Here is a 27,116-nt window from a genome sequence, read left to right as displayed (position 1 = left end):
TGGGGGAGAAAGAGGAAGGTTTTTGTTTTGTTTTTTGCTGTAGTGATGGTGGCACAGGTGCATGTGCCTGTGCATGCGCAGGTGCGCGCAAACACACACACACACACACACACACACACACACACACACACACACACACACACACACACACACACGCAGAAATGAACAGCACAGCACCGGTACGCTCCGGGCATTTCCCCCTACTAATGTCAGTACCCAGCAACAGCTGCACCCACACAAAAAAATCCCTGGAGGCTCGTCACCAGCTGTGACCTGGGCGGCGCGCTCCTGGGAGAGGCCAGTGCCCCAGGCGTCCGGTTTCCTGCCCACGCCAGTCCAACTTCCGCGTGTCTGGGGGGCAGGGGCTCGCCGGGCTCTGCTCCGGTCTCCTCTCCCGGTCCCGCCACAGCTGGGAAGTGGGATCCGGGCGCCCCGCCTCTGAGGCTCCGCCCCGTCCCGTCCCAGCTTTACGGGCCAGAGGTCCTGGGGCCTCCGAGGCTGCCGGCCGGGGCTGGGCCGCGCGATGTCGCATGGATCGGGGCTCGTCCGGACCACGTGCAGCAGCGGCGGCGCTCCGGGGCCAAGCCAGCCCTCGGAGGGACTGCTGGACCCGGTGTACCCGCGCACCCAGGGCGCCCTGCTCAAAGTGGCGCAGATGGTAAGAAGAGTGGAGTGGCCTGGGGACGGGTACACAGGGTTGCACCTGGCCGGGATCCTGGGGGCTTCGCGCACCCCTTTGCTGTTCCTGGTGTCCCCTAGAAAGTTCCTGGAACAGCCCGCAGGATCCCTGGCCCCCTCGCTTCCCCAGCCGCCGCCCTACGGGGCCCAACTCGCGTCCCCACCGAAACCTGGGGTGCGAGTTCCTCCTCGTCCTCCTTCCTCTTCTCCAGGCCGCGCGTCTCGCACCCGGGCAGGGGAGGGAGAGTCTCCCGCCATCCCCTCCGGTCCCCAGGCCGTCTCGCCCTAGAGCGGAGGGCTCGGGTTGGCTTTTGAATCTCTGCTCGGGACAGGGAGACGCGCTGCCTTTAAGATCATCGCCAGGTCCCCTGCGCTCCCTCAGGCTTCCGAGGCTCCTCAGAAGGCAGCCGGTTAACTAGGCAGGCCTGTGGCTAGAGGGCTTCTGGTGCTCACTTGGAGCAAGGCAGAGTGAGGGGCCGGTTGTTGGTATGACCAGAACTGCACAAAAGCTTCCGACCCGACCATAAGTTGCCAGGCCTGATCTGTTTGCTTTTTACCCACCCTTCTTTTATCCCCCCTCCTGCTTTTGTTTTTCAACTTCTCTGAAAATGTCTAGTCTTCAATACCTTTTCTGTTTGTGTGGTGTGTTTTGAGACTGGGTTCCCAACTCATCAAGGGTGGGGAGGGGAGCTGGCGCGTAGGGACCCCGGTGCAAGGTCACAGACCCGGAAGCTGGAACTTCCAGCTAAACTGGAGCAGCCCCCAGGGGCTGGTTCAGGGCCAGAGCTTTGTGCCTTCCATGACCGTTACTTTGGATGACTAGTGTGTAGAAAGGTGGCTGGCATTCCCTGCCAAATGGGAGAAAGAGGTTCCTGCCTCTCTTGAGAAGGGTGCCTAAAGGGACACAGGCAGTTTTAATAAGGGACTAAAAAGGCCCGGTGCTAAGCTGACTTGGGTTTGAGTGGATGGTGTGTGGGATCCAGGCTAAGGGCTTTGATCAGTCAAATAAAAAAAAAAAAAAAAAAAAAAAAAAAAACCCAAGAGGCCACCGGGGCGGAGCTGAGATCTGCATGGGAGATTTGGATCAGAAGTGAAGCCGATGGAAAATGCTTTTCTTTGCTGGTCTGTGGTTTGGGTGCACAAACTTAGTGGAGATAAAGAAGCATTAATGCTGGTCCGGGAGTCTGAGGAACAGGGATATTGCGTGCTTTGGATGGCAAAATCAGTGAGCATAGATTTTAACCATGACTTTGTCTGCCTGCTGCCTCTCAACACCCTCCTCTTAAAGCCCTGGCTGGGAGTCGCCTGCCTTCCCTGCAGCTGGATGACCACGTCCTGGGAGTAAGACTGCCTTCTTGGTCCTGGCTGGCTCCTGCCTCTGTCCTGCAGTTCTGACTGGGATCTTCACTGTTAGAATCCTCTGCTTATCCTCCGAGGGTGATTGGAAACAGATGCGCTGTGGCTGGGGGCCACAGTCTCAATTTGCCCATGGCTCAGTGGCATACAGACCCCTGGTTCTGTGAAGTGTTTTTAGCGTGCTCTGACCAAGAGATTTTTTTTTTAACATGTTACCTTAAGAACCAGAAAGGTTGAAAGGTGGGAAAATGGCTCAGTGGTTAAGACCTTATTCCAGAGGACCCAAATTTAATTCGTGGCACCCACTTCAGGTGACTATAATTCCAGGGAGATCTGATGCCTCGCCCCACCCCCATCCCCCGCCACACACACTCCTGCACTCACATGCACCTACCCAGGCACAGATATAGGTACATAATTTAAAACGGCAAAGGCCAAGGCTTGGGGCTGTGGCTCAATTGGCAGAGTGCTTGATTAGAACTCATGGAGCCCTGTGCTCCAGTGCCAGCACCCATAAGACTGGGTACGGTGGTGGCTCCTGCCTTTAACCTCAGACCTTAGGTGGTAGAGGCAGGAGACTCAGGTTCAAAATCATTCTTATCTGCTTAGTTCCAGGCCAGCCTGGGCTACATGGGACCTGGGAGTGGGAGTAGGGGGACTTGCCTTGGGCTCCTCTGGGCTTGTCACTTCTAGAAAATGAAGAGACTAGAGGTCAAGAAGAAACCCAGTCTGGTGCTGAGTCCTTGTGCTTCATGGGTCTTTTCTCCAGGCATGATTCCTGCAGCTCTGTGCTCACTCCCCACCTTCCTCAATAGGCAGTCCCCTGATCACTGCTCTTGACTTTGAGGCAGATCTTTTTGTTTGTTTTCCTTTTATCCAGACAGGGTTTCTCTGTTCTGAACACCTCCATAGACCAGGCTGGCCTTGAACTCAGAAATCTGCATGCCTCTGCCTTCTGAGTGCTGGGATTAAAGGCCACGCCTGGTTTGTTTGTTTTTAAGCCATGTATTGTTCTCATCACTGTGCAGGGAACTGCACACTCAGCCCCAGGACTGACTGTGTCATCCCACTAAATGTTTTTAAGGAATGGAGTCATGTCTTTGTCTAGTAAGGAAACTGCCTAAGACAATATGAGTGCCTAAAAGCGACCCAGTGGGTGGCAGCAGCCCAAGGCTGGTTTTTCATGGGTATCCGAAACTTGCATCCCTAGAACACACAATTCTGGCAAAGTCTGAACTTGCTAATGATCCAGAGAAATCAAAACCATGGTGAGGCAAGGTCACACATGTGATGCTGATGATAATAAAAAGGACAGATGACAAGTGGCTTGGGTGCAGAAGTAACGAGGCTGGAACTCTGGGATGCTAAGGATAGGAGTCTGAAACAATGCAGCCACTGTAGGGACAGCGCACAGTAGCTCAGAAGTTATGCCAAGCAAGCATGGAGACCTGAGTGCACCACACACGCAGGCGTGTGCAAACACACGGGCACACACATCACACACGCAGGCACACACGTAAAACAGGAGCTACACGACCAGCACTCCTGCTAGCCTAGGAGAAGCAAAAACTGTACCGACACATATATAGTCATTTTCATTATCACAATAGCCAGAAACTGGAAACCACAGACAACCTGCCAAATGGTGAATGAATTAATAACAGAAACAGAAAGGGCTACATTTGATGAGTTATTATACAGGAAAAAATGGGGAAGAATACTGAGTTATGACGCTATATGTGAGCTTTGGAAACATCGTGCTAAGTGGGAGGGGGAAAGCCACTCACCAAAAGATCATGTTCTATGATTCTGGTCAGATGAGTATTGAAAGTAGGTAAATTCATAGACACAGACAAAAATCGGTGGCCGCTCAGGGCTGGGCCGGGGCACTGGCGGAAGGAAGTTGGAAGTGACTGTTGATGGGTGCAAGGTTTTGGGTGGTGAGTGAAACGGTTAAAAGTTGTGGTTGATGGTTAGACAACCGTTGAGACTATCCTAAAAGCTGCTGGACTTCACACTTGAGATAGGAGTTAAGGCTCAGTTAGCCATTAAAAAAAGAAAGAAAAGGGGCTGGGGATTTAGCTCAGTGGTAGAGCACTTACCTAGGAAGCGCAAGGCCCTGGGTTCGGTCCCCGAAAAAAAGAACCAAAAAAAAAAAAAAAAAGAAAGAAAGAAAGAAAGAAAGAAAGAAAGAAAGAAAGAAAGAAAAGAAACCTTAGAGAGGCAGTTTGTGAGGGGAGGAGAGCAAAGAACACTTTGGGCAGCCTCCAGGGACGGGACACCACAAGCTGTATTTCAGGGACACCCACAGCCTGCCCAGCGTAGGCTGATGGGCCAGTCTTCTGGTATCACCTGGGTGTCCTCCATGGGGCCAGAGCTGGAAGGGAGCAAATGGGTGTATGCATCAGAGGACAGCTTTGTGGTCCTCTGAGCTAGGTGTGGTGTGCAGATCTAGCTCATGGTGTCCTAGCTACGCAGAAGGTGGCGGCAGGAAGACCAGAAGTTCGAGATCATGCATGGCTACACAGAGTTCAAGACTAGTGTGCACTGAAACAGGCCCTGCCCAAAGGGAGGGAGGCATGGTGTTACACACAATGAACTTCAGTAGTTCCAGCGTGTGGATCTCAGAATCCAAGGCCAGCCTGGTCTACCTAGCAAGCTCCAAGCCAGCTGATGCTATGTAGTGAGACTGTCTCAAAAAGAGCAAAATAAGTAACTATAGGGTAGCATCCCTTGAATCTTTTTTATAATAATTAAAAGCCTCCTTAGACCCCATCCAAGTGGGACCTCGTTTTCCACCTCCAGAAATACAGAGACTAAAAGACAGCAAAGAAACACATTGCTGACGTTCTGCTCGCTCCTAACCCACCCCTGACCTGTGGACAGGAAGCTACTTTCTGCTGAAGGCTAAAGAAAATTTTAAAACTCGGTAATAAAGCCGGAGGGATGGCTTGGTGGTTAAGAGCACTGGCTGCTCTTCCTGAGGTCTCAAGTTCGACTCCCAGCACCCACATCTGGCAGCTCACGACTGTCTGTTGTGTGTTTTATTCTTCCTAATAAAGGTGATTTGTTCGTTGTACATACCATCCATCCAAAGCATTAGTAATGAGGAAATTCTTAGGATTTTGTAGAAGGTACATATAGTTTGGGTGTTTTACAACAAAATTAGAAGCTGCTGGCTTCTTTCCAGGTTACCGAATGAAACTTGCTATGTGGCTTTTAAATCTTTGTGAGTATTTGTTTCTGTGCGTGTTTGTTCCCAGGTGTTTATATGTGCAGGAACATGCTCGTGTACATGTGCATGCGTGTGTGTGTGTGTGTGTGTGTGTGTGTGTGTGTGTGTGTGTGTCCGTGTCCGTGTCCCTGTCATTAGGAGCTGTCCTTAGCTGTCCGACCTTGTTTCCTGAGCCAGAGTCCCACATTTGGGACCTATAGACTAGAGGACTGCCCCACCACCCCAGTGCTGGGATTACACTTGGTTGTCACTGTGCCTGGCTTTTTACATGAGTGATGGGGGTTTAAATCAAGTCCCTGAAGGAGTGAGAAGCAAGTCCTCCACCAACTCCACCCCTCGGCCCCTCCCCCCTTTGAGGCAGCATCTCAAGCACCTAGACTATCCCAGACTCAAACTCAGTACATAGCTGACGATGACCTTGAACTCATGATCCTCCTGCATCCACCTCCAGAGTGCTGAGATGACAGGATGCCCCCGTGAGCCCAGCTGCAGTTTGTTTCTTCCTAGTGAGGTTTGCAGCCAGGCATGGAGGCACTGTGATTCACCGTACAGCTTCTCTCCCTCCCCCGACTCACCCTCAAGTCCGATGGCCTCCAGGCCGGTGTGTGGAACACAGGGTCCTTCCTTGTAGAGAAATCTTGTTGAACAAATGTGCCAATAGTTCATCAGGATTCATGCCGCCTGCCTCCTGAAGAGAGAGAAACTGAGAGCTTTGTGCTCTTCTGGGCTGGCTGGCGTTGAACAACTTTCTAGACTGGTCTCAAACTCAACAGAGATCTGCCTGCCCCTGCCTCCTGAGTGCTGAGTGCTTTACCAGACTTTTAAAATATTATTTCATTTATTTCTTGCATGTGTGTGTGTGTGTGTGTGTGTGTGTGTCCACATGAACTCATGTGTGCACATGCATACATCCAAACCTGATTTGCACTTCTCTCCCAGAGACTTTCAGTGTCTACAAATTAATGGCTGTCCCTTTATTGTCCAAAGATATTTCAAGGTGCCAAGAAGACGAGCTATCACAATTTTAACCGTGGATTTGGTGCCTGGCATTTTGGAAAAGGGACAGCGACTGGTTAGTCAGTCGTGCTTTGAGATGTTCCTGTATTTAATTCATGTTGGCTATGATTGTAGGCAGTTCTAGAAGGCAAAGCCCCACAAGTGGGAAACTTTACGTATCCCCCCACCCCCGGAAAATCAGATGGTGCTGTGCTGAAAACCACTGCCAGAGGTAAGAGATAACACTACCTGGAAACCAAGAGAAGGGTGCACCAGGCTACAGGGCTGCATAGAGGAAAGGGTGTGGGGTACCAGTGATTGGTCCCCTAGGGTGCCAACAGACCCACAGGCTTTTGTTTTGCTTTGTTTTGTTCATATGCAATCTAGTGGGTCTCAGAGACCTCCAGGGCCCTGCTGGCTATGCTCAGAGTGGTACCCGGGGAACAGTGTAGTTCTGGTTGTTGGAGAAGGCCTCTCTCTGTCTTCCCCTGCCCTGGTTTCCTGCCTGGCAGTGCATCTGTTTCCTCCCTGACATATGCCTACCGCTTGTGCTGCTGGCCAGCCTCCACCCTGGCTGGCCCCTCTGACCTGCCAGCCGCTGCTGGCTCTGTCACCAGACTGGCTCCTCACTCGCTGGCTACACTCCCTGCATCTCTCACAGGCCAGGGGAGGCATTCTCTTCAGAGCCTGGACCCAGTTGAGAGAGCCTGAGGGACTCCCAGAAGTGACGAACACGCCTGCTCCCCCCCACTCCACTCCTTGTGGGGTATCTGTAACTGCAGAGGCCCAGTCTCTGTCAGACAGCAGGTTCCCTGGCTCCGGACTGGCAGTTAGCAAGGCTGAGAGACCGGCCCTCCCCCACGTTTAGGACAAATGGCCACATGGTTCAAATGAGAACTTTCTTGGGTAAGCACTTTCTGGTGCTCTGAAAGGACAGCCATGAGACTGGGGAGGAGCCCTTTCTTACTAAGAAGACAGGAAGCAGGGGAGATGAGAGCCTGCAGCAGGACCTCAGGGCTTTCACACCCACCTCTCTGAGCAGCTGGCTGCAACTCTCCATCTTGCTTATGAAAAAGCAAAAACAAACAAGACGAACGAAAGTCTTCCCCACTTTACCGTGGAAACATGGCCGTTAACTAATGGTTGTCTGGGTAAGATGCTGAACTGGGTCTCACTGCCTCAGGGGCTTGTAGTGAGGCCGGGGAGCTACATCAACCAAGGCCTGAAAGCTATGACTGAGACACTTGGATTCCAGCCAAGTCAGAAGTCCAGAACCTAAGCTTTTTTTTTTTTTTTTTTTTTTTTCTTTCTTTCTTGAGACAGGGTTTCATGTATCCCAGCCTCAGGCTTTCTATGTGTGCCTAAATATAAACTTGACCTTTTGACCCTCCTTCCTCCACCTCCAGAGTGAGAGATTACAAGCATAAGAGAGCTGTGGGCGCTGTTAGCCTAGCGGGCAGGCATTTTACCGACTGAGCCGTCATGCCCGGGCCCTCGCTGTGTGAGTCTTTTTTAGACTTTTATTATTTTGTTGTTGTTTTTTTTTTTTTTTTTTTTCCGGAGCTGGGGACCGAACCCAGGGCCTTGCGCTTCCTAGGCAAGCGCTCTACCACTGAGCTAAATCCCCAACGACTTTTATTATTTTTATGTATGTGTGTGACCACCTGCAAGGGTTTATGTGCACCACCACAGGACCTAAGATGCCCTGGAACTGGAGTTACAGGATACAGGCGGTTGTGAGCTGTTATGTGGATGCTTGGATCTGAACTCAAGACCTCTGGAAGAGCAGTGGGTGTTTTAAAGATTTATTTATTTTATGTATATGCATTCATTGTCCCTGTCTTCAGACACCAGAAGAGGGCATCAGATCTCATTACAGATGGTTGTGAGCCACCATGTGGTTGCTGGGAATCGAACTCAGGACCTCTGGAAGAGCAGTCAGTGCTCTTAACCGCTGAGCCATCTCTCCAGCCCCCCAGCAGTGGGTGTTCTTAACACTGAGGTATCTATCTCTCCATCTCCCTGGCTGATTAGGTTTCCTTTCCCCGCTTCTTTTGGATAAGCAAGCACTGAGATAATTATGATTTTCCCCACGCTAGAAACAAAAACAAAACCTACTGAATTCTGCCCCTGCACTTGAACCTGGCCAGAGCCAACCAAGGCACTTTTTCTCACCAAGCCTGCAGCTTTTGTGTATGGTGAGCAGGCTCTCCCAGGCCTGCCCATGATAGACACATCCTTGGGGTACTCTCCCCCCCCCCAAGAGACACATTCTTATGTAAGTGCATTCTAGTGAGGGTGGACTTCTGGTGCTGGTGTGTGGCTTAGGACAAGGGGATGGGGCATCATTCCCACAAGTACATCCTGCCATCGTTGTCTCAGAGGTGAGCGGCTGCTGAGTGCAGCCAGAACAGAAGGGTGTGGAGGAATGGGTTCATAGCAGCGTCCCTAGCTGCCGGAGGGAGATGTCCTGCTGGATAGAGGGGATCTAGGCATTCGAACAGGAAGAAATCCAACCTGGGAGTTGCGGATTCCCTGCTGTGTTCTGTGAAAGCCACTAGAGCTGCCTCCTGTCTGTCTCATTCCCACAGAGACTGTGCCAGGTGTGTCCAGTTTTCACACTGTGGCAGACACTGCCACACACTCAGTTCACACCAGAGAATTGCACAATCGAGTTTCTCTCTCTCTCTCTCTCTCTCTCTCACACACACACACACACATCATCATCATCATCATCATCATTATCATCATCATCATTGTGTCATCATCATCTAAATGTTTCAAGTAAGTTGATACTTTGTGTCAAGCTATCACGTTCATAGCTATCCGGGGGCACATGCGACCCACTGGCCACAGGTTGAACACATCCAGGCGGAATCTGTGGGTATCCACACCTGCTGCGTGTCCCTGTCTGTGATCTTGGCTTGTCTGCCGTCTTCTCTGCTGTCCCTCTGGACCCAAAGCTCACATTGCAGACGCCCTCACAACTTCCCATGTTACATTTGTTTCATTTTGCTGTCCTCTGGAAGAGCTGCGTAGGTTTTTAAGTGTGTGTGTGTGTGTGTGTGTGTGTGTGTGTGTGTGTGTGGTTTTTTTTTCCAACTCCAATTTAAAATAAGAGCAGGAGGGGTGGGGATCAATATTTACTGAGTGAAAAATAAAATCGATGGGGAAGAAAATTATTTCAACAGCCTTTTCCTGTTTCGATAATGTCATAGTGACAGCAGTAACTGAATCTGTGTGTGCGTGCATGTGTGTGTGCGCATATGCACTTGTGTGTGCACATGTTAGCTGCATGTACCAGCAAGATACCTATGTATGCATATGCATGTCAGAAAGTCAGGGGTCAGCCTCAGGTATCCTTAGTCATTCTTCCCATTTTATTTATTTATTTATTTATTTATTTATTTATTTAATTTGAGGCAGTGTTTCTCTGTGTAGCCTTGGCTGTCCTATAGCTCTGTAGACCAGGCTGGCCTTGAACTCAGACATCCTCCTGCCTCTGCCATCACTGTGCAGCCACTGTTCACCTTTAAGACAGGTTCTTTGTCTGAACCTGGAACTCACCTGCCAAGTGAGCCCCAGGGATCTGTCCCCACTGACCCAACACTGGGGTGTCAGGTATGGATGGCCAGTACTGGCCTCCTTACATAGGTGCTGAGGATCAATCTTTGCTCTCACGCTTATGCAGGAAGCACTGTGCCACGGGGGCCACCTCCCTAGCCCCTTCTTGTTGAACTCCTTGTAACACTCACCATCGGCAAATGTGTCCTGGAGAACAGGGTGTGACTGCCAGAGTGGGGACTGTCCCTGTATCTCCCAATGATTCAGTTGGAAAATTAGCCAGGCCACAGACATGCTTGTCTATAGGGCAGTGCTGGTTTTGCTTTGGAAGAAAGCTGGCCTGGGGCTCACAATCCAATCCTCCTCCCTCCCCACCTTGTGCTGTCATCCCCAGGGGTGATACTGGTTTTCCAAGGCTTCTTGGTCAGGGTGTCCTGTTCACTGTATGACACTTTGGGTAGAGAAAAGAACTCTGGTTCAAGACACATGTAATAGTCTGAATAAGAACTCCCCTCCCCCCCCCAGCCCCCGTAGGTTCCGTATATTTGAAGGCGTAGGTTCCGTATATTTGAAGGCTTAGTGCCCAGTTGATAGAACTGTTGGGGAAGGATTAGGAGGTGTGGCCTTGTTGGAGGAGGCGTGTCACTAGGGGTGGCCTTTAAGGTTTCAGAAGCCCACACCATTCCAGTTGGCTCGCTCTGTAAAAACCTTGTGGTTGTTGTCTCATCATGTAAGGCCTCAGCTACTGCCCCAGCATCATACCTGCCTGCCTGCTGTCATGCCTCCAGCCAGGACACTCAGACTCACCCTCTGAAACTCCAAGTCCAGCCATGACAGTCACAGACTCATGCTCTGAAACTGCGAGCACTCACTCAGTTAAACGCTTTCTTCTATAACTTACTTTCCATCTTGGTGTCCCTTCACAGCGATAAAAAAGTAACTGGGCTGAAGGGTGGTCTCGGTGATGGAGACACTGTTGCAAAGGAGCCAAGGTCAATTCCCAGTACCCACACGGAGGCCTGACACCTCCTCAGGCACCAGGGATCCCTGTGGTGCACAGATACTCATGCAGGGAAAGCACTCACTGAATAGGATACATTTTAAAGATTATGAAAGTAACTAAGACAGCACATGTGTCCTGATGAGGTTCCACAAGGCCACCCTCAGTGGTGACAGCTGTTCTGAGAGGTGCAGTGACGTCTTTCACAGCCGGTTGTCTGTCTCACTTCAGCAGGCGGGCTACGCTGTAACTTTCCACTCTAACCTAGTTTGGATGGGGGTGGGATCATTTAGCCGAGTTTGGTGGGGAGGAATTGCTAGAGCAATCCTCATTATTAATCATTATTAATCATCATTAGCAGGGCCTGGGGTTTGCTGTTCATTTGTAGCAGGGCTTCAGCTGCTCTGAGGCGTCTGTGAAAATGAGCCATCAAATTTGATCTCTGAAAGGGGGGAAGGGGGGAGAAGAGATTTTCCTCAGTGGCGTAGCCCCTGGTAAGTCGCCCGTGCTTCGGGAAGCAGGCCTAATTAAACTCAGTGCAAGGGAAAAAGAGGAAGTGTGTGTGAGTGAGTGAGTGTGTGTGTGTGTGTGTGCGCGCGCGCGTGCACGTATAACTAGGAGCCCTGGCGCCATAAGAGCTAAAGGAGGAAAAGAGCCTTGGGCCAGAGTCCATAGAGAACAAAGTTCTGCCATCTTCATTCCTGCTTAGGGATACAGATCTCCCATTGCTGGCTTCTAGAACTGCAAGGGACTAGACATCTGTTGGGGACCATTTGTTCGAGAAGCCATGAGAGACTCATGCAGCCCATTAAAGCCTTGTAGTGCAGCCAGATTCTAAACAGCGTGGACGGACACGGTGCACTGTTGCCATCATATGTGCACTCCTTCTGGGTGGCCTTCCCTTGTTCCCAGGAGTAAGCCTGCCAAGGGCTGTGGCCAGCCTCTCAGTCCCTCTGAGTGACAGTTATCTCTCAGCCCTCTTGGAGTACATTATGGCGTTTACCAAGAAAGTAGCACCTTGAGATGGCTGCTGAGACCCCCAAGAAGACAGAAACCACCAGAGAGCAGTTTCCAGATAGCAGAGGATGAAAGATGTATCCCAAACAAGTGCTGGGCCTGGCCTTGGGTGTGGGTTGGGGGTTGGCTGGGGCTGGAGAGATGGCTCAGTGGTTAAGAGCACTGGCTGCTCTTCCAGAGGTCCTGAGTTCGAATCCCAGCAACCACATGGTGACTCTCAACCATCTGTAATGAGATCTGATGCCCTCTTCTGGTGTGTCTGAAGACAGCTACAGTGTATCATATGCATAAAATAAAAGAATTTTTTTAAAAAAAAAATGATGAGCTACAGGCCTGGGGAGATGACTCGGTGGGTAAGAGCACTTCCCTGGAGACGGGAGTTCTGATCCCCAGAACCCACAGGAAACCCAGACCCAGGAGCAGGCATCTGTAACCCTAGGCTGCCTTTACAGGAGATGGGAGGCCGGGGTAGCCCGCCTCACTGTTTTCTCTTTGAGCCAGCTGAGAGTGAGTCACAGATAGTCCTGTCACCAACAGGAAGTCAAAAACACCGATGATGTTGAGTGTCTTATCTTATTCAGGCTTCACCATAACCCACTAACGACGTCCTTCTGCTCCGGGACCCCGGGGTCACATGATCACACGCGGTCTCGTTACTGAATGAGAGTGGTCAGGTCTCTCCTTCAGTGTAGAAGCTTCATGAATTAGAGGTGTGCACTTGCACACTTGGTTCGTGTGGCAGTGAAGACTGAATGCCAAGTGACCCACACTCTCCGCCCAGTCTTTCTCATTAAATTCCCTTCTATTGTAGCATTACTTACAGAGGAGGTCAATATAAACATCTTCCGTCTCTCTCCACCTGATCATTTTAAGACAGGGTCTCACTAGGTAGCCCTAGCTTGCCTGAAACTTTCTACGTAGACCAGGCTGGCCTCGGACTCAGAGAGATCTGCCTGCCTCTGCCTCCCAGCGCTGGGGTTAAAGGCACTCGACCGTCGCAGGCAGCCCGCCATATAGTTTTCCGGAGCAGGGTCTTTTGAGTGCGCTTGGATCATACTAGTTCTGCTAGACTGACTGGCTGGCTGGTCATCTCACCTCGTCAGCAACAGGATCACAGGTACGTGGGCGCTGCAGACAGATCTCGAGTCCTTGCGGCTGTGTGGCACGCACTTCTGACCGAGCCATCTCCCCCAGCCTCTCACTTTATACATCTGTCCAATCAAACATCAGTTGGCCATGGTCTCGGGGAGTCTCTTTTCTTCGGTGACCACGAATGTGTCTCTGCTTCAGCCCAATCCACACTCTCTTAGACGCCATTGTCTTCTGCAGTAAGCCTTCAAACCAGATAGTGTTCGTCTGCAAAACTGTTTGATTATCCTTTGCTTTGCCATATAAATTTTAGAATCAGTTTGTCAATATCTACCACCACCACCCCTCTCCCCAAAAGAGGCTGAATTGCCGGGTCTTGCCTCAGGCTCTGTTGAACTGGCTTCTCCGTCCTGGGGAGAGTCACTTACCAGCATCGAAGTGATGCCCAGTAAACATCTCCAGAGTTGCTGCTGTCAGAAGTGGTCCTTGGTTGTAGTGAGTAAAGTCAATGCTCGTTGCTCACTTACAGGAACACGGTAGCTCTTGTAAGTTAAACTCTGTGACCTGCACCATCAAGGAACTCATGGATTCGTTCCAGAACCTTCTTTCCGAGTTCCACTGGATTCTCTGTTGACGTGAGCATATTGTTTATAATAAACCGGTGTGTTTTCCTTTTCAGTCTTTCACGCCTCATTCCTGTTGCTCACCTTACTACAGCTTCAGTTATGGGCAGGGAGGGAGGACATCTTTTCCTTGTCACCTTGACACCTTCCCCTGTCCTGAGGGAAGCCTCACCACCATAGTTGTACCACAGTTATCAAGTTAGGTTAGTGCCTTTAGATCCTAGTTTACGGAGAGGGTTTTTTGCTTTGTTTCTTTCTTTTTTTTAATATTTTATTTATTGAGTATATATGAGTACATTGTAGCTGTCTTCAGATACACCAGAATCTGTTATAGATGGTTGTGAGCCACCATGTGGTTGCTGGGAACTGAACTCAGGACCTCTGGAAGAGCAGTCGGTTCTCTTAACCGCTGAGCCATCTCTCCAGCCCCTTGCTTTGTTTCTTTAAAGGAATTCTTTTTTATTTTAAAGATTCACTTATTTATTACATATGAGTACACTGTAGCTGTCTTCAGACACACCAGAAGAGGGCATCAGATCTCATTACAGATGGTTGCGAGCCACCAGGTGGTTGCTGGGAATTGAACTCAGGACCTCTGGATGAGGAGACAGTGCTCTTAACCTCTGAGCCATCTCTCTAGCCCTTTTGCTTTGTTTCTTATTGCGACTGGATATTGAAGTTTTTGCCATCTGTTCTTTTCTTGAGTCAGTTGACCGAAACTTAGGCTGCCTGCCCCTCATGTCTGTTTCTCTGGTGTGTCGATTCAAATCATTTGAAACCCTTAAACCAACCGTGCATTCCCGAGATGCCCTGCGTTCCCATTTCCTCTGTGTTGTGGGTCTGATGTGCTCACATGCAATTGAGGGACCGGAGCTCTGTAGCTTAAGCCATTCCTTCTGAGGCATTTGCATGTGAATGGCCAGTCCACTCCCAGTTCTCCTGTTCCCCTTCAGTGCTTTGATGTTTTAAAACTTCTTTAGTTTTTAGCCTGTATCTCAGTCCCACCACGTAGGGGTGGAGGGGGTCTAGGGTGGAGGTTAGAAGGAAGCCTTTGCTCCTGGTAGCCAGGTTCATGACAACCTTGACCGGCCCTTTTATGGAACTCTCTGCCCACTGTCACCCAGAGGACTGCTGGCTCCCTCATGTCTAGTTCACCTGAGATGTGCAGTTCAAGGTGGATGTGTGCAAGCGCTATTGAGGACTGACCACCATCCCCCCCCTTCCTCCCCTGTGGAGACTGAAAAGCCTTCTTTGTCTTTTTCCCCCAGAGGCTTTGACAGCAACAGGGCAGCCTCAGAGTGACCCTGCAGTCTGTGAAGGGAGCATGTGGGGCTAGCCAGGGTCAGCCTTCCCAGGTTATTTTTAATAAAGTGGAGGCCAAGAGGAGTAGGGACCTCACTGAAGGGAGGCCTTTGTTTCCACAGGACTCACCAGTGAGAACCCAGACAAGGGCCAAGGGAGGCATCTTGCACTGTGCCTGGCACAATGCCGTGACAGATCCCAGACCCATCAGACACCAGACCCATTTGCTTTCCTGGAAGGGCTCCTTATGGCCTTCCTGCTCCTTAGCAGGCCTGTACAAGCTAGAGGCAGAGAGGAAGCTGCCCCTCAGATGAACAAGGCTGCCTGCAGGTTGAGGTGGCCAGGCCTGAGTCGATTTCACTGGTATTTGGTTTGTGGGAGGACCTGGACTCTATTTGAAACTGTTGTAAAAATTCTGAGGAATCTGAGGGGGTCGGGGTGGGGATAGGGAGGTGTTGTTGTGGCCATTCAGAGTCCCTGAAAACACCTGAAGGTCTTGAGGGGGCCCTTGCCCTCCCCACACCTGTATCTCTCGGACACACACACACACACACACACACACACACACACACACACACACACACACTGGCAGTTACAGGAATGATTCTCTCTATGTGGGACCCCGTGATCACACTCGGGTCCCCGGGCTTGGCAGTCAGAACTTCCAGCCTCGAAAATCTCTTGTCAGGCCCCGCCCCCTTCTGCTTCACGTGTTCTTGCTGAAGGCCCGTCTTCAGGCAGCCTCAGAACCCCCTTCTCTGCTCCTCTTCTGGTCTCCACGGTGGGTGATCACAGGTGTGACAATAGTAGCGTTCCATCTGTTACCCGGGTCATAGGCCTGTCACGGTTCTGGTGTCCTCGCTTGGCCATTTTTTATCCTGGACAATTTCCTCTCCTCAGGCTTGGCTCCAGGCTGCTTCGGTTTTTAATCAAGGCATCCCGCAGCCTCATTGTGGGACTCAGCGGGCACACACTTCTGGTACTTGCTCAAGGCTGGATGCCAGGCGCCTTTTGGGGACTGACTAAGCCTCATGGATTCTCTAAGCATTTATTTCCTCCAAGATGCTGTCACAACAGCACCAGCCACTCCGCGGTGTGCTTTGTCCAAGAAACCCCGGAGAAAGCTCCCTGGCAAGTGGAGGCCAGCATGGCCTTTATGGTGTTTGGCTTTTGAAATGTTAGCGTTATCGTGTGTGTGTGTGTGTGTGTGTGTGTGTGTGTGTGTGTGTGTGTGTGTGTGTACGCATGCGTGCGCGTGGGCATGTGTCCCACAGACCACGTTTTGGAGGTCAGAAGACAAAGCATGTGGAGTCAGTTCTCTCTGTCCACTTCTTCCACAGGTTCTGGGCCGGACTTCCCTCATTGGCCTGCATGCAAGTGCATCTCATCAGCTGGTTGCTTTTGAGATGAGTCTCAGGCTGGTCTCTAACTCAATGACCTTGACCTCTCTCCTCCACCTCCCCACGGCTGGAACTAGGCTTGTACCACCCTGCCTGATTTTATGAGGTGTTGAGGATTGAACCTACGGTCTTGCGAGCATCGGCAAGCACTCTGCCAACCAAACTACACCCCAGCTCCTAGTTTTGGCTCACTCTGTAGCACTGGCTGGCCTTGAACATGAAGCAATCCTTCTGCCTCTGCCTATGCTGAGATTAAGGGCATGGGCCGCCATGCTTAGCTTCAGTGTAATCTTATGTCATAGATGACAAAGATTGGAACTGGGGATGCCATGCGTGCTCAATGAATAATTATCAGATAAATGCGTTCTTCTTCCCATCCTAAAAGCAATTGTAGACTGGCTCCGAAACTAAGCTAGTTCTGAACACCGACAATGTATCAGTCAGCTCTGCTGTGTAACAAATAGTTATAAACCCTAATGGCACCCAGTAAGTACTTACTGCTGGCTGGATAGGGCTCTCAAGGGACAGCCCTGCACGTCATGAGCCTGAGCTGCTGTGAGTCAGGGCTGGCTGACGTCCCCTGATCTGGGCAGCCTTTAGTGCGGTAATGAATATCTTTGCACTATCCCAGAGTGTCTCATCCTAGATCCTGCAGGATGGTAGCTTGGAGTGAAAAGCGTGGGGCAGCTGTGGATGGAGCTCAGTCTGTAGAATGTTTACCTAGCATGCAACAAGTGCCAGGTTCAATCCCTAGCACTGCATAAAACAGACATGGCAGTGCACGCCTGTAATCCCGGTACTCTGGAAGTGAAGGCAGGAGGATAAGGAGTTCAAGATGATCCTGGGCTACTTAGTGAGTTCCAGGACAGCCTGGGCTACACGAGACCTTTGACTCAAGGGAAAAAATGAAAAGTGAGGTGAATTGCCGTTAGGTCAAACTCATGAACACCAGTCGTTCTCGGTGGCTCTTTATTCATTGTGTATGTATGTTGGGTGCACATTACATATGCACGTGCATGCATGTGGAGGCCAGGGGACAGAGAATGGTTCTCTCCTTCTACCATGTGGGTCCGAAGGATTGAACCCAGGTCTCCAGGCTTGGCAGCAGTCACCTTTATCCACTGAACCGTCTCACTAGCCCAAGGAGAGGTCACATTTAATGTTATGAAGTGCAAGGTGGAAGAGTATTTGGTGCTAGGTCCCACTTCTCCTGTGGAAGCATCCACGGGAGTCTAGAGGATGCTGGAGGGTGATATGTCTTCCTGAATGCCACCAGTGGCTGTCATTTGCCTGCAGCAGAGCTCAGCTCTACAGGCCTGGCCTCCAGGCAGCAGGTGGCTCGAGACTCTCATCCATCCAGGGCTGTGGCTTAGAGGAGGGGATTTACCAAGCTGTTCTCTGATGGTCCCCTACACAGGGTTGCCATGGCACCCTCAGGGCGAGGTTTTCCGTGACATCAGCTGCAGTTCAGCTAAGTTCATCCCAGCGGTGTCTCTCTGGCCAAGAGACATTTTAAGGCAGTGCAGGTGTCTCCTGGCGTGTACCCACCATTGCCCTTTGAGAGTTCAGCTTTTTTTTTTTTTTTTGGAGCTGGGGACCGAACCCAGGGCCTTGCGTTTGCTAGGCAAGCGCTCTACCACGAGAGTTCAGCTTTTTAAGCAAAGAGAAAACCCAAAACCCAGAACAACTCATGCATTACTTTCAAAACATGCCAAGTATGGGTCGTGTGTGTGTGTGTGTGTGTGTGTGTGTGTGTGTGTGTGTGTGTATACAATTGTTTTATTATTTATTTATTTATTTATTTATTTATTTATTTATTTGAGAGACAAGATGTCACTATATAGCTCTGGCTGACTTGGAATTTGCTATGTAGACCCAGCTGGCCTTGAACTCATAGAGATCTCTGCCTCCCGAGTTATAAGGTTAAAGGCGTGAAGCACCCTAGACCAAGACTTGTTTTAAAAGTGCACGTTTCGAGCTGAAGAGATGGCTCAGCAGTTAAGAGCACTGACTGCTCTATCAGACAGCCCAAGTTTGGTTTTCAGCCCCACGTCAGGTAGCTGGCTCCCAATCATCAGGAACTCCAGCTCCAAGGGATCTGCCCCGGCTTCCTCAGGCACCTGCACATATATACACCCACACGTAATTAAAACCAATAAAAATAAATCATTTAAAACGCCTATTGCTGGGCTAGGGAGTTGGTTCACACTGACTACTGAGAAAGCTAGGAGCAGGCTTTTCCTGAAGAAGGGCGCACGCAGCAGAGCCAGGGCTCAGGAGATGGCTATGGCTCGTTCAGTCAGGGGCTTGCCAGGCAAGTATGAGGGCTGAGTTTGGATCTCTGGAACCCGTGTTAAAAAGCCAGCCATGTACATGTAACCCCTGGGACTTACAGTCTACATGAACTGGGAGCTTTAAGTTCAGTGTGAGATCCTGACTTGGAGGATATGGCATGTCTACCTCTGGCCTCCACACATGAGTACATACATACATACATACATACATACACTATACATACACACACACATATATATACATATACATACATATACACACATACACATATACATACATACATACACACACATACATACATATACACACATACATACACACACAAATACATACACACATATACACACATATATACATACATACTTAGTAACTGTGTGCCTCAGTTTCCCTATATGAAACAAAGGACGGCTTCTGTCTATGTGGCAGAGCTCTTCAGTGCTTCAGCAGGATCATGTATGGAACATGCCAGTCAATAATAGCTCAGTGTCTACTCTTTGAACTCTGAAGCGACGGCCACGTTTGCTGACAAATTGAGCCCTGGCTCCCCCTTCAGGTACCTTCAAGCCCGGCAACCGATTTGTGTGGGAATAACCTGGATTGTTGCAGCACCTCAACTCAGGCTTGACACCCGGTTTCCGGTTTGTCCCCTACCCTTGGGTGCCCAGGGCAGAAGTGTACTGACGTTTCCTTATCTGCCACAGGTCACCCTGCTGATTGCCTTCATCTGCGTGCGAAGCTCCTTTCCGATCGACTATGGCGCCCACAGCTTCTTCGAAGTTGTCACCATGTGCGACCTGATAATGATCCTGGTCTTTTACCTGGTCCACCTCTTCCGCCTCTACCGAGTGCTCACCTGCATCAGCTGGCCGCTGTCGGTAAGAGGGAGGCCTGGCCCCGCCGCTGGAATGCGGGAATTGGGACGTGGCCACTCGTTTCTTCGCCTGCCCGTTCCACACCTTCCAGCCGTCTCAGCTGCTTTGCCCCTGACTCTCCAGTGCTTGCTGGACACCTCTGCCTGCCTCCTGAGGGTTTCTCAAACTCCCTTGCCACTGTCAGAGGCCCTGGGCTCCTCTCAGCGTTTATCTGCTGTGAGTGGAGCATAGGAAGGCAAACCTTTTGGGCAGGAGCTGGTGACCATGGTGATGCCCCTCAGTACACTTCTGGGAGAGTTGAATGGTGACACTCGGTGGCTGAAACCCACTGGCAGAGTCCGAGAAGAGAAATCAGAAGGGCTCTGTGTCGAAGACGGTGTCTTACTATGGTAAACCAGGCTGGCCGTGAACTCAGACAGATCATGTGTGTGCTACCACACCCGGAAAATATACTTAATTTTGTGGTTTGATTTCTACCAGAGCATAAAGGTCCTCTGTCGATTCTAACAGAGATCTAGTGGATTCCTTAGAATCCACTATGTGCCAAATCATGTCTGTGTATATCAACACCTCACTTCTTCCTGGGAAATCTGTGTGCCTTCCATCTGATTGCCTTGCCTTAAACAGAATTAGCCAAACTGAGTGGTCGGAGCAGTGTCATGGCCTTTCCCGTGAGCACTGAAGGGGAGCATGGTATCGTCTACGCTGCATATGAGGCTGGGTATATACGTTTTTATAGATAGCCCTCATCAGATTGAGTGCTTTTATTTAATTTTTTAAAGATTTATTTATTTTTGTTAATTTAAGCACACTGTAGCTGTCTTCAGACACACCAGAAGAAGACATCGGATCCCATTACAGATGGTTGTGAGCTACCGTGTGGTTGCTGGAATTTGAACTCGGGACCTCTGGAAGAGCAGTCAGTGCCCTTAACCGCCGAGCCATCTCTCCAGCCCCCCTTTCTATTTTTTTTAAAGGTGTTAGACTTGGTGGTTTCTCACTTTTTGCTTTTCAGGGTATTTTGCTGTTTTCTGTTCTGTTCTGCTTTGTTTTGTAAGGGATTAAACACAGGATCAGAGGAAGCTCTGCGAACAGATCTCGGGAACCAGGCAGTTCTTAGTGAATAGCTCTGCTCATCCGAGAAGCCTTTCCCTGTCTCCTTCCGCTTTGCTCAGCATCCTGTGTCTCCAGTGTGGCTCCTCTGGCCCAGCTTTCTACATTGCTTGCCTGTGAGATACACACAGCTCCTCTGGCCCAAGAGTTCTGAGGGAGGGCAGTGTCGCTGCCTCGGTCTCGGTTTCCTGTCTGCCTGGGTCTCGCCTCTTCTCTCCGCCACTGTCTCATCCAGCAGATCAAGAGCTCGCTCCGCCCACACCTTGTCTTTTCTCGCCCCTCCTCCAGGAACTTCTACACTATTTAATCGGCACCCTGCTTCTCTTCATCGCCTCCATAGTGATAGCCTCCAAGAACTACAACCTGGTAGCCGGAGCGGTAAGATGTTTTTAGGAACCAATTCAGGTTTCAGATGGTCCTGAGGGGAGGGGAGCCAGGGAATGGGTTGGTTGGGGATCCTCTCTTCTTTGAACTCATACCCACCTCAATGCAGCCAGCTACCCTCTCCAAAGAGCCTGACACATGGGCTCACGTTAGAGAGCCCAGGAAAGTAAACCTAAAGGCTGTTGACAAACTTAAACAACTACAGTCGTCTGGGCCTGTCTCCCTTCAGCCAGTGCTCGAATCAGGGTGAAAGGTCTCAGTCCCCACGTCTACTCTGAGTGTCTACTCATGGCTGGCTTTTCACTGCAGAGACGTATTTGGGATTGGGGGATTTCTTTTGCTTCTAGAGGGAAGGGTACCATGATCAACCAGTGATGTTTACCATGAGTCCTTTGTCCCTTTTCTTTGGGGGTGTCTTACTAGGTAGCCCAGGCTGGCTTAGAATGTACTATGTAGCCCAGGCTGGCCTTACACTGTATCTGCCTCCCTTCTGCCTCTTCCTAAGTGTTTGGGTTGTAGGAATGCACAGCCCTGCTTAGATTCCTTAAAACAAACAAACAAACAAACAAACAGACAAAAAATCAAAGAATCTTATGTAGCCCAGGCTGACCTCAAGTTCTTTGTGTAGCTGAGGATAACCTTGGACTTCTGATCCTCTAGCCTCCACCTCCCCAGTCCTGGGATTATAGGTGTGCTCCATCCATGCCCAGTTTTTTTTTTTTTCTTTTTTTCGGAGCTGGGAACCGAACCCAGGGCCTCGAGCTTGCTAGGCAAGCGCTCTACCTCTGAGCTAAATCTCCAACCCCCCCATGCCCAGTTTTATGCAGTACTGAGAACTGATTCCTTGGTAGACAGGGACTCTACCAGCTGCTTCATCGCAGGCTCCATTTTCAGTTTTAACAACATTCAGACATGTTGTTGTAAAAATATATATTAAAGAAAAAAAACTGCTGTCTTTTATCCCCACTAGGTGTACAGTGCATTGCCCCAAGATATCTGCTAGGTATCTGGTCTGAATGAGCAAAGCCTCTCACCCGCTCTGCTCCATCCCATACCACACTGCCCAAGGCCTCTCTCTGAGCCTGGCAGCCATCTCTCTACCTACCTAGTTCCCAAGGCAGGTTTCCATACCAGAGACACACATCCCAATTCCGCGGCAACCTGGTGTCTCCAGCCGTCACACACTTTCTTGCTCCATGAAAGAACACACAACACAATAACCCCTGATCCAATTGATAAGATATAATTGCCCACCTAAACATACAAAGCCCTGTACACATCCATCCCTTAAGAACATTCCTAACAACCTGTAAATACACAGAGTGGAATACTAATGTCGGCCTCCATGTTCTCTCCGCTGTGGCTATCCTCCCTCTCTCTCCATTCCCCTCTCCTCCTCTTCCTTAAAACTTTTCTCCCGCCCATCCTTCCCTCTCATCCAGTGGCAGGCCTCCTTCTATCCTGTACCTGCCCTCACCTGTATTTTACAAATTCAATGGGGAGAAGGTTCTGGTGAAGTCACCTGAGTCCTGAGTAGGAGACTAGGCAGCCATCCTAGTGGCAGTGGAATTAGCATCAAAATACAGATAACTCCAGGGCAAACCACAACCGGTACCCTTATCCCTTTCAGAGTCAAAAAGGACCCCAAGGATCCTGCCTATGACCATGGACAGCTAGCTAGGATGTGGGTATCCATGCATGCATTCTAATTATGCATATACATGTACATATGTGGACACATAGCTGAATGATTTTAAAAGGTCCATAGATTCTTGAGATTTATGGTTTATTCCCCTGGAGTTTCCCTCAGACAGACTCTCTGCTCTGATTATGATTTTGCTAATTTTATATCTACTTGGCCATTACTTCAGTACTGATTTGCTACAGACAAGATTTTTTTGTGTGTGTGTGTTTAAGGCCTGGTCTCTTGTGGTTCAGGCTGGCCTCCAACTTAGTAAGTAGCCAAGGGTGACCCTCAACTTGAGATTCTCCTGCCTGCAGCTCCCCAGTACTAGTATCTCGGGCGTACAGCACCACATCTGGTTTATGTGGTGCTGAGGATAGAACTCAGAACATGGTGGTGCAACCTGGGCAAGCGCTCTACCCACTGAGCTAAGACTTTTAAAATTAGTTTCAAGGACTATGTGAGTTTCACTTACAAATCTCACCAGAATTCTCCAGACTGTGGCCTCTCATCGGGTTTGCCCCTGGAATTTCCCTCAGACAGACTGTCTGCTCTGAAGGTCCACAGGGTGGGGACCAAGCATCACTACAGAGGGCTGACCAAGCCTGTAAGCCATGCTGGCCCAATGCCCCTTCCATAGTGCCTCTTGTGCTCCTTGTGACCTCTGAGGGGACACGTGACTGATGCCTGCAGGTTGGCACCTGCCTGCCAACGGTGCATGCTAGGAGAAGAGTCCAGAAACACACACACGCCTGACCCACCCCTCACTGCCACAAACTGTGTGTCAGAGCACACATGAAGAGATTCCCACTGGGTTTCTTTCTTTTTTTTTTTTTTAAGATTTATTTATTATATATGAGTACACTGTAGCTGTCTTCAGACACACCAGAAGAGGGCATCAGATCTCATTACAGATGGTTGTGAGCCACCATGTGGTTGCTGGGATTTGAACTCCGGCCCTCTGGAAGAGCAGTCATTGCTCTTAACTGGCTGAGTCATTTCTCCAACCCCTCACTGGGTCTCATAATCAGGTCACGCGTAATGTGACACAAACTGTGTCAGCCCAAGATCCTGAGCCCCGACAACTAACATCCATCACACCACAGGGAAGCCAGGAAAATAACAGAAAGCCAGGTTCCTTGTTCACGACAGGGCCCATGTGACAATTAGCAAAACAAACAAGGCTCTGTGGTGCAGACTAGCCTTCTGTATGGGTGCAACAATAAACTGTTCAGTCATGCAGAGAGGACAGTTGGGGACTGGGCTGTAATGTGGTGCTGATTGTGCAGAAGAGACAATGGCGCGAAGCCTGGCTCTATTTGGTTCATTGTGTGGCTCAGACAGTCTGCACACAGAGAACCAAAGGCTTTGGGGTATGGATTGCCTGGGACAGCGAGAACCTGTGAACCAGTAGCTCTGTTTGAAAAGAATACCAAACTTTATTGGGAATTTCCCCTTCGTGCGGCTGCCCCAGGATCACTCCTGTCCAGTGTCAACACTAATGGTGGCATGGTGACCCGATGTGTGGGCCTGAGGACATCTGGGCCGCCATCTAGCATAGCCTGAGTCCCGGAGCCCACTGCTCTGAGTCAGGCCCTGTGCATGGCCCGTTTGTACTCTGCGATCTTAAGCAAAGGAGTAGTTACTTGACCACTATTAGATTGTCACAAGGAGGGTACACAGCCACTAGCCTCATGGGTCCCAAGACACGAGAGGCATGATTGCTCTCCCTCAACCACCTTTGAGAAGCCTGTCAGGTCAAACAAGATCAACCCTCTTCAAGCGCGTCTAGATGAACCCTGGGAAGGGTAAGAGCGTGGCCTCAACTTATTTTTACTGTTACCATTTAAATAAATGTACATAGACATAAAGTTGAACTCTGGAGCCCTCAGACTCTTACGTGACAGAGACCAGAAGACCATTACCAATGAGACCCAACCGTGCTAACCTTATAATCGGTCTTCTCAATGTTCCAAAATTTAGATCCAAATTCAAATGTACAGTACCAGCTTTCACATTTTTTTTTCTCTTTTCTCTTTTTCGGAGCTGGGGATCGAACCCAGGGCCTTGCGCTCGCTAGGCAAGCGCTCTACCGCTGAGCTAAATCCCCAACCCCCAGCTTTCACATTTTTATTGGTCCTGGGTCATCAAGACCCAGTGGCTTGGCTCCAGCTAGGTTGTAAACATAAACCCAAACCTAGGCCTTCGAGTCACCTAAAGTGATAAGGACAATGCCTGAGACCCAGAGACCTGGCTGCTGGGCCTGACCAGTGCACAGACGCTGGCTCTCTCTCCACTTCCCCTCTGCAACTAGGGGACTAGGTGGCTAGGTCACATAGCTCCCCACTTCCTTTCTGGAACAAAGAAGAAAATCACAGAGATGGCCCTGTGAGCTTCCTTTCCTCTCCCGATGCAGATCTTTGGGTTCCTGGCCAGCTTCCTCTGCCTCGCGAGCTTGTGGCTGTCCTACAAGATCACCTGCATAACCCAGTCATCAGGTAAGCTTGGATCATCAGAATGCAGGGCCCTGTGAGCTGGGGGGCTTGTCCTTGGCTCAGCAGAAAGCTGGTGTGAAGGGAGAAGGCAGGGTACAGAAGGAGGAACGGTGGGACCTAAGAACCCTACCTTCCCGCCCACCTTGAAATGCCCGGGAAATATCCTGGGATAACTATGACCCAGCGTGACTTAGAACTCTGGCTCCTGGGGGCTGGAGAGATGGCTCAGTGGTTAAGAGCACTGACTGCTCTTCCACAGGTCCTGAGTTCAATTCCCAGCAGCCACATGGTGGCTCACAACCATCTGTAATGGGATCTGATGACGTCCTTCTGGTGTGTCTGAAGACAGCAACAGTGTACTCACGTACATAAATCTTTTTTAAAAAATTAAGAAAACCAGGGGAGGGCATGGTGGTGTATACCTTTAATCCCAGCACTTGGGAAGCAGAGGCGGGTGAAACGGGTGGAGCTCTGTGAGTCTGAGGCTAACCTGGTCTACATAGCTTGTCCCAAGCCAGGGCTACAAAGTGAAACCCTGCCTCAAAACACAGAACAACACGTGCCTCTCTTTCTCCCCTCTACTTCATCATGTGTCAGACATTAGCATTCTCTCTCTATCGTATTTTTTGGGGATGGGGCCCTACTCAGTTTTAGAGTTTTGGCTTTCCTTAATGTTTTGTTACTAAACACTGCTGTAAGGAAGGCCCTCAGGTTATAATTGTAATGCACCCTGATGCACACCCTTGATGCTTCTTCTCCCAAAGGTACCTTGGAGGAGGGGTGTGGGTTTGCCAGTGTCAACCTGTGTAGCCCAGACTGGCTTTGAACTTGTGGCAGTCCTTTTGCCTCAGCTCCTCAAGTTCTAGGTTTACAAGTGTGCACTAGCACATGTTGCCTGCTGTGTTCTTTAAAGTTGATTGCAAAAGCATGGGGCTTTGTGGTGCATGCTTGTGACCCTAATTGTGGGAGGCCGAAGCAGGCAGACCCTCAGTTCAAGACAATCGAATGTATGCTTTACGATCCGGTCAAACACACACACACACACACACACACACACACACACACACACACACAGGCACACACAGGCACACACACACAGGCACACACACACACACACACAGGCACACATACACACACAGACAGACAGACACACAGGCACACACACACAGGCACACACACACACACACACACACACACGGACAACCCCCACCCCATATGCACACAGTATCTGGAGCCCATGGCTTCTGAGTGAGTTCCATTCCCGGCCAGGTAACCTTGCTCTCCGTTTCTCTCTCAAGACATATCCGCCTGATGAGACCATAGCCTCTCCGTCCCCTCCGAAGGATCTGCAGGATGTAGACCTGCCCGCCCCAGGAGGACCCAGGGCATGGCTTTGGACTTCAGGTGACAAGGCCTGTGCCTTCCCTGCTTTGCCAGGACACTGGGCTCCCGGGCATCAAGCAGGTACAGCCTCCATCCACACTGCTGCAGAGAACATTCCTCCATTCTGAGCCTTTAGCACCACTCGGATACCAAGGACTATGCTGTGCACTGTGGAGAGACTTCTGGATCTGCCTGCACAGACACGTCTTTCTTCACACCCTCAGGACCGAGACCACCAAGAGTCGTCACAGAGGCAGCAGACCCTAATTTATCTGGCCTGTCAATCTGGTCTTGAAGAGTCTCTATTCTAAGGGAGGAGCCAGAGGAAACAGTATGTGGCCATCCTGCCTCTCCCACCTTTGTCACTGCAAGAGGGGTGTGATAGGTGTGGTGCATGGTTTTTAATAAAATATCAAAATGCAGCAGCTTTCTTATTGAATGAGATGTTCTAACACTCGGCCTTTCTATGCTGGTTTGAGTATGGACTCCTTGCTAAATGCCAGTCTCCCTTTCTCCCTCCTAGGCTGACTTCAAAGGAAACTATGTAGCTGAGGATGACCTTGAACTCCTGATCCTCTTGCCTCTACCTCCCGAATAGACACCCAGTTTTGTGTGGTGCTGGGGGTGGAA

At 50.2% G+C, this 27,116-nt stretch overlaps 1 protein-coding gene across 2 annotated transcripts; it reads left to right on the top strand.

Annotated features, from left to right (window-relative positions):
• Cmtm7 (CKLF-like MARVEL transmembrane domain containing 7) lies at window positions 1–26,916 on the top strand. 2 transcript variants are annotated; one of them, NM_001109300.1, is made up of 5 exons: window positions 1–658; window positions 19,257–19,430; window positions 20,829–20,918; window positions 25,025–25,106; window positions 26,402–26,916. In NM_001109300.1, the coding sequence occupies exons 1-5, from the start codon at window positions 524–526 to the stop codon at window positions 26,413–26,415; spliced, it is 495 nt and encodes a 164-aa protein (NP_001102770.1). In that variant the 5' UTR covers window positions 1–523; the 3' UTR covers window positions 26,416–26,916. The 2 variants fall into 2 exon arrangements, with proteins under 2 accessions (NP_001102770.1, XP_063122081.1); XM_063266011.1 differs by lacking the exon at window positions 26,402–26,916 and adding an exon at window positions 25,363–26,189 and having other exon boundaries at window positions 275–658.
• The last annotated feature ends 200 nt before the right edge of the window (window positions 26,917–27,116 follow it).

Source organism: Rattus norvegicus, chromosome 8 (assembly GCF_036323735.1).
Source record: "Rattus norvegicus strain BN/NHsdMcwi chromosome 8, GRCr8, whole genome shotgun sequence".
NCBI classification, from domain to species: Eukaryota; Metazoa; Chordata; class Mammalia; order Rodentia; family Muridae; genus Rattus; species Rattus norvegicus.
The sequence above is the reverse complement of the archived record's forward strand: the minus strand, read 5'-3'. Positions and strand labels throughout refer to the sequence as shown.

Bases quoted from the DNA above. Each gene is read 5' to 3' on its own strand.
- Cmtm7 (XM_063266011.1), top strand. From the start codon at position 524: ATGTCGCATGGATCGGGGCTCGTCCGGACCACGTGCAGCAGCGGCGGC. The intron at 659-19,256 runs GTAAGAAGAGTG...TATCTGCCACAG, and splicing joins TGCTCAAAGTGGCGCAGATG to GTCACCCTGCTGATTGCCTT. The intron at 25,107-25,362 runs GTAAGCTTGGAT...GCTCTTCCACAG, and splicing joins CTGCATAACCCAGTCATCAG to GTCCTGAGTTCAATTCCCAG.